Source organism: Lepus europaeus, chromosome 10, assembly GCF_033115175.1.
Source record: "Lepus europaeus isolate LE1 chromosome 10, mLepTim1.pri, whole genome shotgun sequence".
In the NCBI taxonomy this organism is placed as follows: Eukaryota; Metazoa; Chordata; class Mammalia; order Lagomorpha; family Leporidae; genus Lepus; species Lepus europaeus.
The window spans coordinates 71,300,813-71,317,061 of NC_084836.1; the positions used below are offsets into that span (position 1 = coordinate 71,300,813).

Here is a 16,249-nt window from a genome sequence, read left to right on the forward strand (position 1 = left end):
CATTTGGAGAGTGAACCAGCAGATGCAAGACCTCTCTGTAGCCCTGCTCTTCAAATAAAGTAAATAAATCTAAAAAAGAAAGAAAGAAGAAAAGGAAAGGAAAGAAGAAAAGAAAAGAAAGAAGGAAGGAAGGAAGAAAGAAAGGTGCCACAGCCTAGATCAGAGGATGAGGTGTCAACAGTAAGGGAGATTGGTGGCGCAGGTTGCTACACTGTCCTAAGCCTGGTGGAATTCCTCACGATAAAGAATTGTACCACCCTCATCTTATAAAATGGGTAACAATCTAACGAGATTTTTGCTTTTCCACAAACGGTACTTGTGGTTGCTGGCAGTAGCCCGTCATAAAGCCGTGCTATAGAAATGCAAAGCCTTAAACTCATCCCGTGTAAGGCACGGGCCACGACGGTCGCTACTGTAGCTTTTGGAAAGCCCGCAGACTCCAGGAAGACTAAACCGCGGGAAGATCTGCGGGAACCCGGCCCACTGCTAACTTCCCTCGCACACGCCAAGCTTGGCGAACCACATTGCCCAGCAGTCCCTGCGGCCTTCGGCAGGCGCGGGCGCCGTGCATCCTGGGATTGGTAGTTCCGAGGGCCTTGCTGTTGGCTTAAGCTGCCCAGCGCCGCGAACTCGCCTTCCCAGCTTGCCGCGCGGCAAGGGGTGCATCTCGGCGACCAGGAAACGGGAAAGATGGCGGCTGTTCGGCGACGTTGAGGCCGCGTTGGGCGGTTCCGACTCAGGGTGGTGAGTCCTAGGCAGGGGAGATGGTTCCCTCGAGCTTGTAGAGAAGGCAATCGTCGGGGGCATGGCTGTGGCCCCTGCCTCTGGGGTGAGGCCCGGAAGAAGGCCTCGGGGAAGCTGCGCGAGCCGGGGGAATCTCAGACGGGCAGGAGCGCAGGGGCGCGGGCCCCAGGGGGAGTGCTGGCTGCTGGGGCTCAGGCCACGTTCTGGACGATGTTCCGGGCTCAGACCTTTGGCCGCTGGCACGACTGATTGTTTCCTGCCTCTCGTAGCCCGGTGCCGCAGTCACACTGGAACTCTGAATTCTTCTCCCAGAAGCAGTCCGTACTTTCCCGCCTCCGTGCTGTCGGTATTATTAGGCCGGGAATTAGGGAGTTACTTCTTTCCTTACCCATCCCTAAGGGGTCAAGGGCTACTTTCTCAGTGAAGCCTTGCAGAAGCGCTTCTTCGAACTCCCCTACTAGTTCATGGGAGCCTGCGTACTGGGATGGGTTCTCAGACCCTCTAGTAAAGCTTCTTAGGGATGGGACTTCCTGTTGTAATTCGCACAGTGTCCTGCGCTGTGCCTTATATAGCGGTAGATGATTGGAAAATACTTAACAGAATGGGGGTGAGGTGGGGAAGACCTGCGCCGGCTGCACAAGAACGGAGGAACTAAAAAGTTCGGGAAATTGGAGAGGAAGGCTGCTGGGAGGTATGGCCGGAGTCCACTTGAGTTTCTGGTTTGTTCTGTGCCGCTGAGACAGCTCTTGTCAAGGTCACAAATAATCGCTATTTCCCCAAATGCTGTACTCACTTCTCTGCCCCCTAATTTTTTTTTTTTAAAGATTTATTTTATTTATTTGAGTTACAGAGAGAGGCAGAGAGAGAGGGGTCTTCCATCCGCTGGTTCACTCCCCAATTGGCTGCAACAGCTGGAGCTGCTCCGATCCAAAGCCAGGAGCTTCTTCCAGGTCTCCCACACAGGTGCAGGGGCCCAAGGACTTGGGCCGTCTTCTACTGCTTTCCCAGGCCACAGCAGAGAACTGGATCAGAAGTGGAATAGCTGGGACTTGAACCAGCGCCCATATGGGATGCCAGCACTACAGGCGGCGGCTTTACCCACTGTGCCACAGCTCCAGCCCCTCCAATCTTTCTTACTGCTGCTGTGCCTGACCTCTAAGTGTTTAGAGTGTCCCAGAACTCTCTATGGGGTTCTCGTCTTTTTCTTTCTTTAACTCTACTTCCTAATTGGGTAATATCATTTAGTGCTCTGTGGCTTCAAAAGCTATGTACCTGCGACTCATGGTCGTCCCCAGACCCTCTCGAGTTCCAGGTTTGCATTTCCGTCTGCCTTCTGAGACTCCCTTCTTGGCTGTCTTATTACAGAGGTCTCAGCTGCAACCTGGCCGAGAGGAACTTTTGGTTCCCTCCTCAATCTCTTCCTTCCCCAGTCTTTGGTTGGTTCTCTATCAGCAACTCAAACTAACAGACTGTTCAGACCACAAATTTAGGAGCTATTTTCTTTTTTTAAGAAATTTATTTTTGGGCCGGCTCCACGGCTCACTAGGCTAATCCTCTGTCTGCGGCGCCGGCACTCCGGGTTCTAGTCCCGGTCGGGGTGCTGGATTCTGTCCTGGTTGCCTCTCTTCCAGGCCAGCTCTCTGCTATGGCCCGGGAGTGCAGTGGAAGATGGCCCAAGTGCTTGGGCCCTGCACCCCATGGGAGACCAGGAGAAGCGCCTGGCTCCTGGCTTCAGATCAGCACGATGCGCCGGCCGCGGCGGCCATTGGAGGGTGAACCAACGGCAAAAGGAAGACCTTTCTCTCTGTCTCTCTCTCACTGTCCACTCTGCCTGTCAAAAAAAAACAAAAAAAAAATTTTTTTTATTTATTTGAAAGGCAGAGTTACAGAGTGAGAGGGAGAGGCAGAGAGAGAAATCTTCCATGCACTGGTTCACTCCAGAAGCGGCCACAATGGCCAGCCTGTGTCAGGCTGAAGCCAGGAGCCCAGAGCTTCCTCTGGGTCTCGCATGTGGATGCAGTGGCCCAAACACTTGGGCCTTCCTCCACTGCTTTCCCGGGTGCATTAGCAGGGGAGCAGCCAGGACTTGAAACAGTGCCCACATGGAATGCCGACATCACAGGCTGCTTTGTCCGCTGTGCCACAACGCTGGCCCTAAAGTTTGATTTTTAGTTGCAGACATCTAAGCTAACTCCTGCCTCAGTACCTTAGTACTTGCTGTCTCTTCTACCCGATAAATTATTCTCCCTGAACAGATCTGGTTCTGTCTTTCCCATCATGGAAGTCTCAGCTTAAATATAAACTAAAAATTCTTTCTTGAGCCACCCATCTCTTGTTCATATCACCCCATTTTATTCTCCTTGTTCATAACTATTTGAAATTCACTCTACTATACTGCCTTATTATTATTATTATTATTATTATTATTTAAAGGTTTATTTACTTGAAAGGTAGAGGGACAGAGAGGGAGAGCTACAGAGACAGATCTTCCAGATGTTGGTACCCATCTACCAAATGGTCTCCTGAGCACTGGGGCCATCTTCTGCTCCCTTTCTAAGAGGAGCCTTATCAGGAAGCTGGCTGAGAAGCAGAGCAGCAGGTACCGGAACCAGCACCCTGATATGAGATGCCTGTGTTGCAAGCAGCAGCTTAACCTGCTATGCCACAACATGCCTACCTCCCCTGGTATCTTTGTTTTTTGTTTGTTTTGTTTTGTTTTGTTTGGAAGACTTAAGGCAGAAAGAGATTTTTCATCTGCTGGTTCACTCCCCCCAAGTAGTGACAACAGCTGTGTCTGGGCCAGGCTGAAGCTAAGGAGCCAGGAACTCCACTCTGATCCCCTGCCTGGGTGGCAGGGGTCATCTGCTCCCTTCCCAGGCCCATGAGCAGGAAGCTGGATCAGAAGTGGAGCAGCTGGGACTCCCAAGTGGCAGTTTAACTCATAGCACAACTCTGGCCCCCATAGACTTGGTTTAGTTACTGCTAATTTCTGCCACCTTATACGTGCTCAGTGAATATTTACTAGAAGAATGAATGATGTTCAGGCTGCCTTGTAGGAAAGATGTCCTCTTTTCTGGACTGTTCTCTCAGGACTTGTCTTAGTCCGCTTTCTGTTAATGTAACAGTATACCTACAACTGGGCAGTTCTAGAGTAGATGTTAATTGATTGGCAGTTCTGGAAACCGGCAAGTTGAAGAGCATGCTGTGGTGCCTGCATGCCACATCATAGCGTGGCAAGACAGCAGGCATACCAGAGAAAGCTTGCTTTTTTTTTTTTTTTTTTTCTTTTCTTCCAACTCATCTATATTTGTTACAACCTTTTAAAGCAAAATGACTTGGGCACTACATTGAGAGCTTGCTTTTATAGCAAAGCCGATCCCATAATAACCCATCAGTTACCTGAATGTATTTATCAATTTATGAGGGCATTGCCTTCATCAGCCAGATCATCAGCCAAAGATCCCACTTCTCAAGACTGCTGTATCGGGAACCAGGTTTCCAACATGAAATTCAGGAGCCCCACGCAAACCCTAGCAGGAGTACAAGTGGAAGAGGCTTAAGTATTTCTGTGTGGTACACATGCTGTACTAATGTAGAGACTTTCGTCTTTCAAGTAATTGTGAGATAAAACAGGCAGTCTTTAGTTTTTTTTTTTTTTTTTTAGATTTATTTATTTATTTATTTGAGAGGTGGAGTTAGAAAGAGAGATCTTCCATCTGCTGGTTCACTCCCCAAATGGCTGCAGTGGCTGGAGCTGGGCTGATCCAAAGCCAGGAGCTTCTTCTGGGTCTCTCACAGTGGTGCAGGGGCCGAAGCACTTGGGGCATCTTCTGCTGCTTTCCCAGGCACATAGCAGAGAGCTGGATTGGAAGGGGAGCAGCTGGGACTCGAACCAGTGCCCATATGGGATGCCGGCACTACAGGCAGCAGCTTTATCCGCTACGCCACAGTGCTGGCCCCTGTCTTCACCTTTTAAAAGTGTTACTTTGCTCATTTTTGTGTACTGTGAAAAGCTACACATAGGTTTCAAATTTGTTTTTGTGGGACTGGCGCTGTGGTATAGTAGGCTAAGCCTCTGCTTGTGGTGCTGGCATCCCATATGGGTTCTGGTTCATGTCCTGGCTCCCCCAATTCCATACAGCTCTCTGCTGTGGCTTGGGAAAGCAGTAGAAGATGGTCCAAGTCCTTGGGCCTCTGCACCCATGTGGGAGACCTGGAAGAAGAAGCTCCTCACTCCTGGCTTTGGATCGGCCCAACTATGGCCATTGCGGCCATTTGGGGAGTGAACCAGTGGATGGAAGACCTTTCTCTCTGCCTATAACTCTGCTTCTCAAGTAAATAAATAAAATCTTTATTAAAAATTTTTTGCACCAAAATAAACTATTTTTTAATTCTGTTTCTGATGAACTTGTGGAAGTACTGTTGTTACTTGAGCTTTTCACCTATAAAGTAGTTATACTGTTAGATCTATCTTATAGGGTTTTTAAAAAGTATTTATTTATTTATTTGAAAGGCAGAATTACAGAGAGGCAGAGGTAGAGAGAGAGAGAGAGAGAAAGAGAGGTCTTCCATCTGCTGGTTTGCTCCCCAGATGGCCACAATGGCTGGAGCTGTGCTGATCTGAAGCCAGAAGCCAGGAGCTTCTGGGTCTCCCACGTGGGTGCAGTGGCCCAAGGACTTGGGCCATCTTCTACTGCTTTCCCAGGCCATAGCAGAGAGCTGGATCGGAAGTGGAGTAGCCAGGACCAAACCGGCACCCATATGGGATGCCGGCACTGTAGGCAGCAGCTTTACCCACTACACCACAGCACCGCCCCCCTTAGGGTTGTTTTAAGATCAAGTAAAGTACATATAAGCAGTTGAACGTGGTGCCCAATGCATCATAAATATTCCTGGTACCCACAACAGATGGCAGGAGAGCTGGCTGACAAAAAGGACCGAGATGTGTCACCTTCTAAGGAGGAAAGGAAGCGCTCACGGAGCCCTGATAGAGAGCGGGATAGGGATCGGGACCGGAAGTCTTCTCCCGCTAAAGAGCGGAAGCGGCACCGCTCAAGGGATCGCCGCCGGGGGGGCAGCCGCTCGCGTTCCCGTTCCCGTTCCAAGTCTACAGAGAGGTAAGGAGCCGCCATCAGTCTGTGACACCGGTAGGGGGTCCATTTCCTGCTTCTTCATCCTTGGTTCTTCTGATGCCTTCAGTATCAGGCATCTCCCTTTTCATGCCCCAGCTGTTGGACCGGCAGGTGTTTTCCGGTTTCCTCCGTGGCCCAGCTCTGAAAGGGACCTTGTAAGAGGAAGATCCAAATAATCCAGGAGAAACATTCACCTGTTCACACAGCCTGTGGTCTGTTGTTGCCATTACTGCTTAGCAGGACAGCTGGTCTGTAAGGTCCTCTTAGAATTCCCTCGGAACTTCCCCGGTTTATAAGACATTTCCATGGGGAACATAGAGCCTCAAAACTCCCACCAGGGCTGCAGGGAAGCAGGGTGCTCTGGAAATATCAAAAGACTTCCTAAATTTGCTGTCATCCAGAGAGCGGCGGCACAAAGAACGAGAACGGGATAAGGAGCGGGATCGGAATAAGAAGGACCGAGATCGAGACAAGGATGGGCACCGACGGGACAAGGACCGGAAGCGATCCAGGTACCGAGGGGGTGGGGCTGGGATTTTGAGGAGTGCTCCCGCTTCCTCTCTGTGGAACCAGCGCCCTGGGAACATGCATTCTCTGGCTGATCCTGCTTGTAGTGAATGCAGACCTGTCTTTCTTAAAAGCATGAATCTATGTGCCAGATGGCTTTGCCCCCACATCGGAGACCCAGAAGAAGCTCCTGGCTCCTGGCTTCTGTCTGGCCCAGCTCTGGCCATTGCAGTCATTCGGACAGTGAACCAGCAGATGGAAGATCTCTCTCTGTCTCTCCCTATCTCTAACTCTGACTTTCAAATAAATAAATCTTTAAAAAAAGCACATATCTTTTTAAAAGCTCTAACACTTAAGCTTTTAAAAATATTTATTTATTTATTTATTTGAAAGAGAGAGGGAGAGACAGAGAGAGACATCTTCCATTGTCTAATTCACTCCTCAATTGGCCACAATGGCCAGGGCTGATGTAGGCTGAGGCCAGGAGTTTCATCTGTGTCTCCCATGTGAGTGGAAGGGGCCCTAGCACTTAGGCCATCTTCCATTGCTTTCCCAAGTCATTAGCAAGGAGCTGGATCAGAAGTAGAGCAGACACGACCCAAACCTGGTGCCCATATGGGATGCTGGTATCATAGCAGTGGCTTTACTTGCTGCCCCACATCTCCAGCCCCTTTTATTTCCTTTATATTTAAGAGGCAGACAGAGAGAGGAACGGACAGGGATCTTACCATCTGCTGGTTCATTCCCCAGATGACCACAAATAGCCAGGGGTGGGCTGGGCCAAAGCCAGGTGCCTGGAACTCCATCTGGGTCTCCCACATGGGTGGCAGAGGCCCAAGTGCTTGAGCAGCTGTCTTCCAGAAGTCAGGACATGCATTAGCAGGACACTGGGTCAGAAACAGACTCAATCCAGGCACTGTGGTGTAGCTGCAGATGTCCCAGGTGGCGACCTCACTGCTGCGCCCAACGCAGGCCCTGGGTGTCTTCTTCAGAGAGTGTAATGGTTAGTGAAGTCACAGTACTGTGAGGCTCAACCTGTTCTTAGAATTTAGAAAGTAATTTGAAAAGCTTGCCAGCCCATAGAGTGTTCCTTTAGGTTCATTGGCCCACTCAGTTTCCTACCAGGATATATGTTTGTTGGAATAGTTTAGTGCCCTTGAGCCTTGATCTCTCTGCTCTGGAAACTTTCCATGTGAGGTTCTATTTTTTTTTTTTTTTTAAAGATTTACTTATTTATTTGAAAGAGTTAGAGAGGAGAGGCAGAGAGAAGACAGAGGTCTTCCAACCACTGGTTTACTCCCCAACTGGCCACATGGCTGAGCTGTGCGATCCAAAGCCAGGAGCCAGGAGCTTCTTCTGGGTCTCCCACACGAGTGCAGGGGCCCAAGGACTTGGGTCATCTTCTGCTGCTTTCCCAGGCCATAGCAGAGAGCTGGATTGGAAGTGGAGCAGCAGGGACTAGAAACAGCGCCCATATGGGATGTGGGCACTGCAGGTGGCAGCCTTGCCCACTACGCCACAGCACCGGCCTCCTTGTAAGGTTCTGAACAGACCAGACTGAGCATGCCACACAGTCAGTGGAGTTGCCTGAGACTTTTGCAGTCTGTGGGCACTGCTGTGTGTATACATAGTATCTTCTAGGCTTCTGGGGTAGTCCTGGAGGTTAAATTCGCTGTATATTATAAAGCTGAGGTGGCTTTCCTAACACTGCAGCTGCTGTGTGGAGGCACTGTTTGGATGTCAGTAGTGAAGGGCGACTTCCTGGGAGAGTTTTAGGTCAGGAAAGAGGAGTCAGGTAGAATGGGGCCAATGTGGTGAGTCTCGGAGAGCTTCCCTCCTGTTTTGGGGCTCAGCCTAAACCTCATCCAGGGCCTGGGAAAGACAGCAGTATGGACCCTTCCTGTTCCTTTTCCTTAAAGCTTATCTCCTGGCCGAGGAAAAGATTTTAAATCTCGGAAAGACAGAGACTCTAAGAAGGATGACGAGGATGAGCACGGTGATAAGAGGCCTAAGGTAAGGAGGAGGAAGGTCTTTGCAGCCTCTCACTCTAGCCCTGCTTCCTGGATCTCATGCAGCAGGGAGCCTTCAGGGACTGAAGTCCTGTGTTTCATCTGCAGGTGCAGCCACTATCCCTGGAGGAACTTCTGGCCAAGAAGAAGGCTGAGGAAGAAGCTGAGGCCAAGGTGAGAGCTTGGGAACTTGAGGTGGCCTAACCAAACACCACGGGAACAGCAGAAGGGTCTCATGTCCCAGTTCTGGCAACCGACTCGGCACCGGGAACGAAGGTGTCAGCGGGCTTGTTTCTTCTGAGGCCCTGCCCTTAGCTCGTGGTCTGCTTTCTCTTCCTCCGTCTTTACCTCGCCCTCTGTGCACACGTGCACCTGCTGACTCCTTGGCTGTCCACATTTGCTCTTCTAAGGATGCCAGCCATCCTGGATTGCCCCCCACTGACCTCATTGTAACCCAGTCACCTTCCTAAAGGCCTTGTCTCCAAGCCGCTACATCTTGGAGTACAGCGTTTAGGGCTTCAACATGTGAATTTGGGGTGGGGCCAGGTTGGGGGAGACATAGTTTAGGTCATAGTCAGATCTGAGGCCTGTTTCTGTTTTCCTTAGTAGGTGTAATGCCTGAGAGCGCATTTGTGGGCTCCCGGCTGTGCTATGATTGTGCATATACCTTGCTCCCAGATTCTGATCAGTGATGTGGCTGTCCCCTGCTCCAAGATCCTCTGTTTATAATCCCAATCTGTTTTATAGCCCAAGTTCCTCTCCAAAGCCGAGCGAGAGGCCGAAGCTCTGAAGCGGCGGCAGCAGGAGGTGGAAGAGCGGCAGCGGGTGCTTGAAGAGGAGAGAAAGAAAAGGAAACAGTTCCAGGACTTGGGCCGCAAGATGTTGGGTTTGTTTTTCCACCCTGTGCCTGCCCTAGTTATGGGGTAGGAAGGAGGCGTATGGGATTGTGGTGTCACTCAGGACACTGTGCTGGAGTTTGGGTGAGGGGAGATGGCAGGAGATTGGAAGAAAAGCCGCTCCCTGTTAGAGCTTCGTGTTTTCTGTGCTCTCAGTGTGCCCCTTGTTTTTCCCCTTGGCACCCCTTGTCTGGGTCCCCTCCCTTCCCTCTCCCTTTTCTCTCTTACTGAACTCCTCTGCAGTGTTTCTTCCTTTGGCCTGCAGAAGACCCTCAGGAACGGGAGCGTCGGGAACGCAGGGAGAGGATGGAGCGGGAGACCAACGGGAACGAGGATGAGGAGGGGCGGCAGAAGATTCGGGAAGAGAAGGACAAGAGCAAGGAGCTGCATGCTATTAAGGTACAGGCTCCCACCACCAAATAACAAGATGTAGTGACTTGGCCGTTCTGATCTCTGCGTGTGCCACTGGGCCTTGAGGTTGATGGGCGTGGTGCTGTCTCCCCGGACAGGAGCGTTACCTGGGCGGCATCAAAAAGCGGCGCCGAACGAGGCATCTCAATGACCGCAAGTTTGTGTTCGAGTGGGACGCATCCGAAGACACATCCATTGACTACAACCCCCTGTGAGTAACTTCGACCAGGCTATCCTAGAGAGAGCCAGGGACTGCGAGGTAGAAGTCAGCTCTTGGTGGATGGGAAAATTGATAGGCCGCTACTCAGCCAGCCCTAGGAGTGAGGAAGCACCCTAGATAGCAAGGAGAGCTGTGGCAGGTTGGTAATTGGCCTCCTGCTGCTGTAACAGCCCCTTCTCTCTTTTTTTGCTTCCTCTGGCTCGATCCCAGGTACAAAGAACGGCACCAGGTGCAGTTGCTAGGGCGAGGCTTCATTGCAGGCATTGACCTAAAGCAGCAGAAGCGGGAACAGTCACGTTTCTATGGAGACCTGATGGAGAAGAGGCGAACGCTGGAAGAAAAGGAGCAGGAGGAGTGAGTGATCGGGGCTGGGGCTGGGGGGCTGAACCCAAAGTCTCTGCAGAAAGCAGTTGGTGGGTGCTGAGGCCACTCCCTCCCCCAGGGCGAGACTCCGCAAGCTTCGTAAGAAGGAAGCCAAGCAGCGCTGGGATGATCGCCATTGGTCCCAGAAGAAGTTAGACGAGATGACGGACAGGGACTGGCGGATCTTCCGCGAGGACTACAGCATCACCACCAAAGGTGGCAAGATTCCCAACCCCATCCGATCCTGGAAAGACTCTTCTCTGCCGCCACACATCCTGGAGGTCATTGATAAGTGCGGCTACAAGGTGAGGAGGCACAGAGTGGCCCAGGGGCCTGGATGTGTCCTTACTTTCTAGGGAATGCCGACTCAGTTTGGGAATAGAGGTCGCTGGTCCTTGACTGGTGCCTCCTCTGCCAGTTGGCACCGCAGTGGCTTTGTCTGTCCCTCCTTGGTGCAAGTGTTGGCCTTCAGTGTGTGTTTTCTTGGGTCCTCATTCTTTTGAACTGTGTGCTAAACTGTGTGCCCCCCCCCCCCCATCAGTGGTAGTGGTAGCCTGGGCAGTGTAATTCTGCCTGTACCCATTTCTTTCCTCCTGGGTCACCGCAGGAACCAACACCTATCCAGCGTCAGGCAATTCCCATTGGGCTGCAGAATCGTGATATCATTGGTGTGGCTGAGACGGGCAGTGGCAAGACGGCAGCTTTCCTCATCCCGTTGCTGGTCTGGATCACCACGCTTCCCAAAATTGACAGGTGGGCTCAGTTGGCACCAGTTGGAGCGGGCTTCGGTGGATAGGAAAGGTGAAAGTCAAAAGTGGGGTTGAGTTTTAAGTCGGTTACCAACAAGCTCCCTTCTTTATTCTGGGTCTGATATTAGGGAATAAGTGCATCATGGTTTCAAAGAAGGGACGCTTCTGTTGCGGGCAGGGACCACTCCCTGGAGAACTTCCCTATCCTGGAGTCTCTTGAGTTTGGAGAGGGATTATTGGCATCCTTTTCTCACCGCCTCCCCATGTCCATAGCTACCCTTAAGAGTGACCATATCTTCCTCTGTGAGTGGGTAAGAACCAAAGCTGACGAAGCTGCGGTGTGCCGCATTTACCACAGGATCGAAGAGTCGGACCAGGGCCCTTATGCCATCATCCTGGCTCCCACCCGCGAACTGGCTCAGCAGATCGAGGAGGAGACTATCAAGTTTGGGAAGCCCCTGGGCATCCGCACCGTGGCTGTCATTGGTGGCATCTCCAGGGAGGACCAGGGCTTCCGGCTGCGCATGGGCTGCGAGGTTTGTTACCCTGGACAGCAGCCAGCCAGCTGGTCTGGAAATCTCTGTTCTGGGGCTCTGTTTCTGGTTTCTAGAATATATGTGCAGTAAAAATTCAGGAAGGGCCTGAGGTATATTTATATATATAAAACAGCCCATATACATATGGGCTATTTTTTAAATTTTATTTTATTCTATTTATTTGAAAGGCAGAGTGACAGAGGGAGACAAATAGATCTTCCATCTGGTGGTTCATTCCCCAAATGCCACAACAGCCAGCTCTGGGCCAGTCTGGAGCCAGGCATTCCATCTGGGTCTCCCATGTGGGTGGCAGGAGCCCAGGTACCTGTGCCATCATCTGCTGCTTTCCCAGGCACATGAGCAGGAAGATAGATCAGAAGCGGAACAGCTGGGACCTGAACCGGCGCTCTCATGTGCTATGACAGCATTGCAAATGGCAGCTTAACCTGCTGTGCCACAGTGTCTGCCCCTGTATGCCATTATTTATCAAGAACTCATGCAACAGGGATTATGTTGCATATGGTATATATTGTATAAGCTCATTAATTCTCACAGTGACCATATCGGAGTAGGTAGTGGTATCTCCCAGCTCCTCTATAAATGTTAAAAATTTGCCCAGATTGACACGTGGCTGGCAGGCAGTGGGTGGAGCTGAGATTCTCTTCCAAAGCCTGTGCTCTCAAGTACACGTCAGTGACCATGTTGCTGTCTTGGGAAGAGGGACAAGAGTTTTTTACAAGAAGTCTGCCTGTAGGAATTAAGTCTTCTGCAGACTTCTGACTGTAATTCCTTTGTTTAGCCCCCCTCTGTGGCATCTGTTAGCTTCTCTCCTTTCTAAGAAATTTCCTTCTGATGTTACCGCCTCTGCCTAACCCCTGGGCCTTATCCAGAGACCTTATGCATCCTTGAGAAGTCTAAGAGAGTGAGCGAGTGTGTGCCGTCCTGCCAATTCTCAGGAGCATTCGCTGGCAAACGTGCCTCGTGACCGTGGTCCTCATTCCTTGGCCCTGGCGATCTGCTGCTTAACCGAGTGGCTAGCTCACTTCCGGGAGAAGCAGGGGATGCCTGCCGGGGCCATATATGATTACACTGTACCCCCCAGATTGTGATTGCTACCCCGGGACGTCTGATTGATGTGCTGGAGAACCGCTACCTGGTGCTGAGCCGCTGTACCTATGTGGTTCTGGATGAGGCAGATCGGATGATTGACATGGGCTTTGAGCCGGACGTCCAGAAGATCCTGGAGCACATGCCCGTCAGCAACCAGAAGCCAGACACCGACGAGGCGGAGGACCCTGAGAAGATGCTGGCCAACTTCGAGTCAGGAAAACATAAGTACCGCCAAGTAAGGCTGCTTCCCTGACGGGAAAGCCAGGCAGGTGCCCAGAGCTGCTCCTTGGCCCCCTTGCCTCAGGTGGGCCCAGAGTACTTGTTTCCAGAATGGTTAGATATTCCTAGGTGCAGTCCTCGGAGAGGCCTAGGGGTGGCACCATTGAGCTTACCCCGGAAAAATGAGTCTCAGGGACCCAGAGCACAGGTGCCCGCAGCTGCTCTCAGGCCCTCTGCCCTGAAGAATGGTGTGGGGCAAAGACGAGAGGGCAAAGGATACAATATCCTAAGGCAGGGGTTATTGTAAGAGACAGAGAGCTCCCATCCAGTGGTTCAGTCCCCAGATGCCCCCCACGATGGGGGTTGTGCTGTGCTAAAGCCGGGAGCCAGGAACTCAATCCAGGTTTTCCACAGGAATAGTAGGGGCCACTTGCTGCCTCTTGGGGTCTTCATTAGAAGGAGGTGGAGCCAGGACCTGCACTCGGGCACTCCAGTAACGGATGCGGGCATCCTGGGTGGCATCTTACTGCTGTACCACCTACTGGCTTCCCTCGTTTTAGCTCGCCTCACCTGGGCTAGGCTGCCTGAAGACACGGTCGGGTATGCTGGCTGGGTCCCAGAGCTAAGCCTCCTGTTTCCACAGACAGTCATGTTCACGGCCACCATGCCCCCAGCCGTGGAGCGTCTGGCCAGGAGTTATCTTCGGCGACCTGCTGTGGTGTACATTGGCTCTGCTGGCAAGCCCCATGAGCGTGTGGAACAGAAGGTCTTCCTCATGTCTGAGTCAGAGAAGAGGTACGGAGACAGCTGACCTGGGGGCGACCAGGTTGAGAGGGAACTTCCTGCAGGGCTGTGTCGAGGAGCTGCTCTCCAGGACGCCAAGGGCCTTGCTGATCCTCAGCTCCTGTTCTTGGGTCAGGGGCAGGCACTTCGCTGGCGTGGCTGCTGCATCACATCTCATCTTTCCTCTCGTGCCCCTGTCCCCAGGAAGAAGCTGTTGGCAATCCTGGAGCAAGGCTTTGATCCACCCATCATCATTTTTGTCAACCAGAAGAAGGGTTGCGATGTGCTGGCCAAATCCCTGGAGAAGATGGGGGTATGTCTGGCAGGGGAGAGCAGAGGGCGGCCTGCAGAGATCACCGGTGACACTAGAGGGGTCTTTAGGGCCTGGGCTTTCAGTCCCACTCAGGGCCAGAGGGACATGGAGGACCCTGTCCGTTCCAGCAGCAGCAGCCACTGCTGCCTGGGGTCTTCATCCACGAGAGATGGCGCCTGCATTCTGGCAGAGTCTGGGCACGTGGAACAGAGCAAGCCAAAGCTGGGTCTGCAGACGTTTGGGAAGGGATGTGATGGTGTCAGGGGGGCAACGTTGCTAACCATGTCCCCCAGTCCTGGCGCTGGGGCTTGAAGGAAAGGTGCATCCTTGCCACCCTGCTCTTATCTCCCTGAACTTCTACCCTGATCTCTGTCTGATTCTCTCTCTTCTCAGCTGTCTGACTCCTTGTCTTGCCCCAGATGGCTTTGTCCTTGCCCTTACCCTGTCTGTCCCCGCTGCCCCCCACTGCTGTCTACCCCCCCTTTCCTGAGCTCCTCTGTTTCCTCCTCCCTCTCAGGAGCCCTTATTCTTTCCCTCTCTCCTGCCCTGCCGCCCCCCCAGCCCTCCCCACCTGTCTCCGTCCCTTCTTGGACTTCCGTCTTCTCATGCTCCCGTTGCTGGCTCTTCACCCCACTGTTGTCTCCCAACAGTACAATGCGTGTACACTGCATGGTGGAAAAGGCCAGGAACAGCGAGAGTTCGCACTGTCCAACCTCAAGGCCGGTGCCAAGGATATTTTGGTGGCTACCGATGTGGCTGGTCGTGGTATCGACATCCAAGATGTATCTATGGTTGTCAACTACGATATGGCCAAAAATATTGAAGGTAAGTGCATGGGGGGAAATTAGGACTCCTCGCCTCTTCCCAACGCAAAGTCACGGTGCCAGCCTGGGGAGACCACTGCTGCCATCTCTCACGGCTCCAAGTTCAGAGTCACTTGTTCAGTGAGCAGAGCTCTGGCACTTTACCTTACCTGGCCTTGTTGTCCAGCCTCTGTGGTAGAGGTGTGGGGAGGGAGGGAGCTGGGCGGCCGTTGGTGTGGCCGGATGTGGTGCAGTGGTTGACCACAGCCAGCCGTGGGAACAGGGAGATGGGTACTCGTGGGAAAGCGCCACAGGTGCTTCTGGTCAGGCAGCGCAAGGCACACTCAGTGCTGGGGAGGGGGGTGGCCTTAGAAGTGGATGCTGAGGGGCGCCCCTCCTGTTCCCTAGATTACATCCACCGCATCGGCCGCACTGGACGAGCAGGCAAGAGTGGCGTGGCCATCACCTTCCTCACCAAAGAGGACTCCGCTGTGTTCTATGAGCTGAAGCAGGCCATCCTGGAAAGCCCGGTGTCTTCCTGTCCACCCGAGCTGGCCAACCACCCAGATGCCCAGCACAAGCCAGGCACCATCCTCACCAAGAAGCGCCGGGAAGAGACCATCTTTGCCTGACACAGCTCCTCCTGTAGGCCTAAGAGCATGAGCTGAAGCTGCCGGGTGCCTCCTATCCCTCTCTCTAGGCTCTTAACCCTGGGTCCTGGCAGCTTGGGTGACAGTCAGACCGCCTGGCTCAGACTTCCACTCTTTAGGCCTGAGCGTGGTACTGCAAGAGGGGAGGAAGTCACCACCGGTGTGGCCCTGCTCTGCCCCTCTGGGGGCCTTTGTGATTGTTCTGGGCTGTCCGCTCTTGCCAGGTCATGGGGGCCGCAGTGGGCACTACCCATCCCTGCCCCTTGTCCTGGGCGAGAGCCTGGCCGCCCGGCTGGGTCCTCCTTTGGCACAGGTGGGACTGTGACTGGAAGCTACAGCAGCATCGTGGCCCTAGATGACCCGGGGAGGGGGTTGGGGGGTTCTGGCATGGTGAGGACTGTGGAGCTCGGACTCTCATCTGGACAGCTGCTTTCCCACTTGGATTCTAGAGCGAGTTGAGAGCCTTTGGGACTGCATGGCCCCAGGCCCAGGGGTGCTGTGCACTCCAGGCATTCCTCCCCCAGGGAATTTTTAGTAGATATGGGGACAGGGTGAGCTGGCTGTGTTCATCTTTAAGTCACTGAGTGAAGTTTCTGTTTTCTATTCTCTGAGAAGATGAGTTTGTATGTTCTGAGAATAAATACGGGAATATTAAGGTTGTGTCTAGTTTTAGCCGATTCTCCCTGCCACCACACGGGACAGGAGAACTGGGTCTCTGCCAGCAGTCGTATGTCTACAGGTGCAGAAACCGGGGCAAGCCGGTCCTGCCACAGCCTCACACACATCTCAGAGCTTTTGCTTATG

General features: G+C 52.6%; 1 protein-coding gene across 1 annotated transcript; it reads left to right on the plus strand.

Annotated features, from left to right (window-relative positions):
* Window positions 1–635: 635 nt before the first annotated feature.
* On the plus strand, window positions 636–16,110 carry DDX23 (DEAD-box helicase 23). Its single transcript, XM_062203745.1, has 17 exons — window positions 636–744; window positions 5,653–5,861; window positions 6,278–6,388; window positions 8,303–8,396; window positions 8,501–8,566; window positions 9,140–9,278; window positions 9,554–9,687; window positions 9,798–9,910; window positions 10,130–10,273; window positions 10,362–10,587; window positions 10,890–11,035; window positions 11,390–11,567; window positions 12,670–12,912; window positions 13,540–13,691; window positions 13,884–13,992; window positions 14,643–14,817; window positions 15,204–16,110. Exons 2-17 carry the CDS (start codon window positions 5,653–5,655, stop codon window positions 15,425–15,427), a joined length of 2,463 nt encoding a protein of 820 aa, XP_062059729.1. The 5' UTR covers window positions 636–744; the 3' UTR covers window positions 15,428–16,110.
* The last annotated feature ends 139 nt before the right edge of the window (window positions 16,111–16,249 follow it).

Bases quoted from the DNA above. Each gene is read 5' to 3' on its own strand.
- DDX23 (XM_062203745.1), top strand. From the start codon at position 5,653: ATGGCAGGAGAGCTGGCTGACAAAAAGGACCGAGATGTGTCACCTTCT. The intron at 6,389-8,302 runs GTACCGAGGGGG...TTTTCCTTAAAG, and splicing joins AAGGACCGGAAGCGATCCAG to CTTATCTCCTGGCCGAGGAA. The intron at 14,818-15,203 runs GTAAGTGCATGG...CCTGTTCCCTAG, and splicing joins TATGGCCAAAAATATTGAAG to ATTACATCCACCGCATCGGC.